At 36.8% G+C, this 5,649-nt stretch overlaps 1 protein-coding gene across 1 annotated transcript in view; it reads right to left on the reverse strand.

Annotated features, from left to right (window-relative positions):
* Nucleotides 1–3,127, reverse strand: part of LOC109840543 (protein EMBRYO SAC DEVELOPMENT ARREST 3, chloroplastic) — a 9,435-nt gene extending 6,308 nt beyond the window's left edge. Inside the window, exon 1 of the mRNA XM_020409221.1 lies at nt 2,741–3,127. Within this exon, the coding sequence (XP_020264810.1) occupies nt 2,741–2,968 (228 nt within the window). The 5' untranslated portion in view covers nt 2,969–3,127. The remainder of the gene's footprint in view (nt 1–2,740) is intronic.

Raw genomic sequence — 5,649 nt, forward strand, 5'->3', positions numbered from 1 at the left:
GGGTTGGTAACAATTGAAAGACAGGAGCACTCCTTCTTTGTATGATTCAATATAATATGTCCTCTTGTTATCAAAAGGCTGTTAAATGACAATACTTTGTTAATAAAGTACTACCACACTAGTCGATTCATGTGTTAATATCAGCATCTTGAATATTCTATACTTCTGCATAGTATTCCTGAGTTTTCTATGTTTCTGGACCTCTGAATGTCCTACGTTTTATTTTTACTTTTTCCCAAGAAAATCAAACTGCATATGCAGCCATACAATGGCACATGCAGCCCTATATGTCACTACAACAAAAGTCGCATGTGTCTAATTTTATGATACATATAAAAGTGTTATTTAATTTACAAAGGACTAAATAATAGTGACACAAATAAAAAGTGTGGCAAATCATGGCACATATTTGTATCGTTAGATATAAAATAAAATAAATTTGAAAAAAGCTAATTATCACACATTGGTTGTGTGAGGATATATTGAAGGGCTTAAATAATAAGTCTTAGATGTTAAGTATATTAATGATTAAACATATATGATAGTGTATAAGATAAACAACTATATGGTTACGTGTGCTTTGGTGAGAGTAATCCTAGGATGGTTAACCTGCTGGGAAGTTCTAGTATTGAATGGTAATACTCTTTATATTTTTATGGTTTAGACACAACTATGTGTCACCACTCTTGACACATATATGTGTCACATATTTTATGGTACATGTATCTGTCAACTCTCTCAACGCATATATGTGTCGGGAGTTTTATGATACATGTATGTGTCACAAGTTTTGCGACACAATTTCACACGTATAGAAAGACGCTCTCCACACATGCTCTAACCACACTTTTAGTATGTCATGCTTCATTTGTGTGATACAAAAATATAAAAAATGTATCATAATTTACAACTTTTGTTGTAGTGTGTGACGCATATGCATCTCGTTCAGTATGCACCAAACACCAACTCACTGCATGCTAATGCATATGCAGCTTGAAATGGATCTTAAAAGCATCCATGAAATCTAACCTTCGGGAGACGATTATGTTCTCCATAATTTCAACCTGTCTCGGTACTTTTTACTTGATATCTGAAAGAAACTGAATGGGGAAATGCAAGAGTTATGTCAAGTCATGTTTCTCATAAGTCTATCCATCCATGTATTTGATTAACGGGCTTTATGGAGTGGTTCCATGCACTGTGATAGGGACTTGGATAGTATGGGATGCCTAAAGTCCCACATCAAGTAGTTTGGGATGCTTGATGGGGTATTTAAGTGGTTTGATTATTCCCCCTTAACAGCTAGCTTTTAAGGGGGTTCCCCAAGTTGCATGTGTGCCTATCAATTGGTATCAGAGCTGGTTGTCGGCGTCACGGAAAAGACTACCTGTGGAGGGGCTGACCGGCGGAGGGACTGACCGGAAAGGCCGAGGGAAGCGTCTAGAGTGCAGCCCCCGGGACGTCGGCTCTCAGGGACGGTGCTATGATAGGGGCTTGGGTAGTATGGGATGCCTAAAGTCACACATCGAGTAGTTTGGGATGCTTGATGGGGTATTTAAGTGGCTTGGTTCTTCCCCCTTAACAGCTAGCTTTTAAGGGTGGGTTCCCCAAGTTGCTTGGGTGCCTATCAATTGGTATCAGATATCAATTGATAGACACCCAAGCAACTTGGGGAACCCACCCTTAAAAGCTAGTTGTTAAGGGGGAAGAACCAAGCCACTTAAATACCCCATCAAGCATCCCAAACTACTCGATGTGTGACTTTAGGCATCCCATACTACCCAAGTCCCTATCACACTGACAGAGGGAATCTAATTTGATGGGATTAACTACACATACAAAAGAAAATGGTTCATCAACTAGCACTGCTATGCCATTCTATTTGCACCTGTCTGAACTGTAAGCTTGTGGAGGGTAAATCCACAACAGAATATTACTCTTCCTAATATCGCTCACATTGTTGAGAAGCTAAAATAGTACCACCTCTTTGACTAGATAAAAACCCAAAGCTCGAGCTAAACTCATATATCAGATTTTATAATAAAGTAAGTACACTACAGATATCTAACCTTTCCACTCTTATAAAAACGAGCCAAGTTACAATATGTAAGACACTTACCTCAATATAATCCAAGACATGATACCCATGAGGAGTTGTGTCCAATACTTATAAATACATAAATAGTTACTTGCATTGAAAACATGTATAAGATAGAAATAGAAAATAGCATAAGATGAAATATGCTACACCTCTTACTGACATGAGCTAGTTTGCAAGAGATCATTTTATTAGAATTAGACTCGGTCATGCGAACTACAATCCAACATCTATTATACAAATATATTTGCGTCCTCATGTTTGGTTTGGGGAAAGTTGCTGCTCTGACAGAAAAGTAAGGAAAAGCTTTATTTTCCCCAAACATGGATATTTTGTTTGGTGGGGGGGCACTAATATCAGCTAAATCGATCAGGAAAATATACAAATTTACTTACAATCTTTTATATTCATCCCCTGAGAGCACTGGTTTTGGTGTAAATCATGTTTAAACCTAATAAAGTTGTGTCCTTTTCCGTATCAGCATCCCACAAGAGTTTCTTAATAACTAAATTAAACCTGAAAAATTAAAGCCCTAAATTCCTACAGCTCAAGGGCTAACAAAATCTATCCTATTGTCAAAATTGGACTTCAAGAAACAAAATAACAACAAAAATTCCCAAAATTTATCTATCGACTCTTTACCTGAGAGATCAGCCAAGCCTGCTCCATCCTCTTCACGAAATCAGACGAGCTCCCAGAGGACTCAACGGCAGAAGAAGCTCTAACGACGAGGGACAGAACCTTCGAGAACCTTCTAGAAGAAAGCAGGCCACTGCTTCCTTCTCTGAGCTTCGGATGAACAGAGGAGTTGAGAGGTTGGAGAGAGAATGAAGGACTACAGCGTGAGAAACAACAGGATATCGATGCCATTCGATTCGATTTTCTAGGGTTTCTCTTCTTCCTCCTCCTTCAATTGACTGATTCTAACGAAATGCCTGGGAGCGGTGAGCTCAGTGATTCGTTGGACCGGTGACAGGAAGAACTCTGCTCTGTGAATTTTCAAGCGTTTTTTTTTAAGGACTTTTTAGTTGGCAAAAAACTGGAAAATTACTTTATTATAGGTTAGCGTAAAGAAAAATTCTTCAAGGACCCAAAATATGGGATCAATAGGGAGACAGGTGAGATGTTCCACTCCTATTGGATAATGAGTTGGTCATCATTAATGATGGCCAACTCATTATACAATAGGAAGAGGACACATCACTTGTCCCCCTATTGGTCCCATATTTTGGGTCATTGTAGCAAAGCTCTAGGGTAAATTACACGAAAATATTCTAAGATTGGCCAAAGTTAATAAAAAAAATTTGTAAGGACCCAAAATATAGGACCAACAAGGGTGACAGGTGAAATGTTCCTCCTATTAGTCTAATATTTTGGATCACTGTAACAAAGCTCAGCTTAAAAATATATTAACTTTCACACCCATACAAATAAATGCCTTCAGCTTCTCAAAAAATTTTATAGTTAAAAATCAGATAACAGTGTTAATTATCTCCAGTGACATTAATGCCCCCAACCCCACCCTACTCCCCTACCCCAAAAAACAAATAATATAATACTAATAATAAAGATCACCCGCCCCATTTAGTAAAACCCCTCGACAGTTAAAACTTTCTCTTTCTTACATTTTCACCAACCTCCCTCAAATTCACCGTGATGTAGGGTAAATTTAGAGCTCGATCAAGAAATTCGAAGCCGTATTGTAGATCTCGAACTTGTAGGGGTTGTTTTCTGCAAGGTTGCATGGATGGGTTAGGAGTTGCCCTAATTTAACTAAATCCCAAAAAAAAATCATACAATTAAAAATATGAGCATTTGTAAAATTTGGTGTTAATTTATGATTCTCATGTGAATAAGAGAAATTGGTGCTTGTATTTGAAAAGATTGGTTGTTATTAAGATTTTTTTATGCACATGCTTTTTTTTTATGGAAAACAAGGGATATACCCTGTTTATTAACTAAAAATAAAAGAGTATCTTTACAAAATATGGATACGAACTGTATCCGTTGATTGATAGATAGAAAACTTAATTTCTCTTATCTATTGATGGATAACCTTCTTCTCTCAAATATCCATGAAGATGAAGAGAGGGCCTTGCCGTCATTCATCGTTGACATGGATATAAAAGAGAACCAAAGCCGGCCATACATGTAGAAAAGAGAAATTACATTTTCTATAGATCAATTGGAAAACCAAAAATACACCACCAAAAGTATTTACAAGACATCTGAAAACAGATCAAAAGATTTAGCCGCTGCAACGTGGGATTGGCTTGTCTTCCAATATTTTTGCTAACTGGACAGCTTCCTTCCTTGTTCCCGATCCTGCCCAGTCTTGCAAAGCAAGAATTGAAAGGTTAATAATTGATTCAGCAGATAAAGATTTTTGTTCAAAGATAAACTTATTTCTTGAAATCCATATAGACCAGCAGACTGCAGAGAAAAGAGTGCGCCATATAATGCCTTCCAGTTTACGTAGAGATGTAACAGAAATCAGAAGTTCATCAAGAGATGATGGCCAAATGAATGGTAGAAAATAGTTACCAAAATGAATCCAGATTGACTTAGCTGTATTGCATGAGAAGAAGATGTGATTTTTAGTTTCGGCCTGTGTACCACAAAAAATACAGTTTGAATCTCCTTGCCACCCTTTCTTGATGAGATTATCTTTGGTATGTAAGCGGTTCAAAGATAAAAGCCAAGTGAAAATTTGTATCTTGCTTGGTAGAATGGGATTCCACGCCACTTTGTAGAAAGCATATTTGATCCCTCTAGAGTTCAGGAAATCATAAAATGATTTAACAGTAAAAGAACCATTTGTTGTAAGAGACCTTCTAGGGTTATCAGGCTGATTAGTGATACTTTGCTGATTGATAAGATTCAAGAGATGAAATTTGTCATATTGAGAATCGGTTGTAATGCTTCGTTTCAATAGAGGATGCCAATGCCATAGATTATTGAGGTAGTGTCCTTGACTACGAATGGAGACATTGCTGGAAAAGATTAAACTGTATAAGGATGGAAATAAACTTGATAGACTATTAACACCAATCCATCTGTCCTCCCAAAACCTGATTTTTTCACCAGAACCAAGAGACCATAACAAAATATGTAGAAAGACTTCTTTGTTGGAGATGATGTTATTCCAGAAATGTGAATTTGAGACATTACAATTAGCTAATTGTAATGAAGAAGCTTTTCTGATGTATAGATGATGAAGAAGAGCACCTGTGAAAGAATCATTGTCGAAACATTTCCATAGCCATTTGGAAAGAAGAGCTATATTAAAATTTTTGAGATCTTTGACACCTAAACCTCCTTCTGATTTGCTCATACATGCCTTTTTCCAATTAACCAGACATTTAAAAGGTTTTGATTCATTTTTTCCTGTCCATAGGAAGTTCTTTCTAATCTTATCAATGTCTTTAATCAACCATTCTGGAAGCTTATAGAAAGACATAAAATAAACAGGGATTGAAGAAAGAACCGAGTTCAATAAGATAATTTTTCCTCCCAAAGATAGGCAATTACTCTTCCAAGAAGCAAGCTTA

The sequence above is a fragment of the Asparagus officinalis genome, chromosome 5 (assembly GCF_001876935.1).
Source record: "Asparagus officinalis chromosome 5, Aspof.V1, whole genome shotgun sequence".
NCBI lineage: Eukaryota > Viridiplantae > Streptophyta > Magnoliopsida > Asparagales > Asparagaceae > Asparagus > Asparagus officinalis.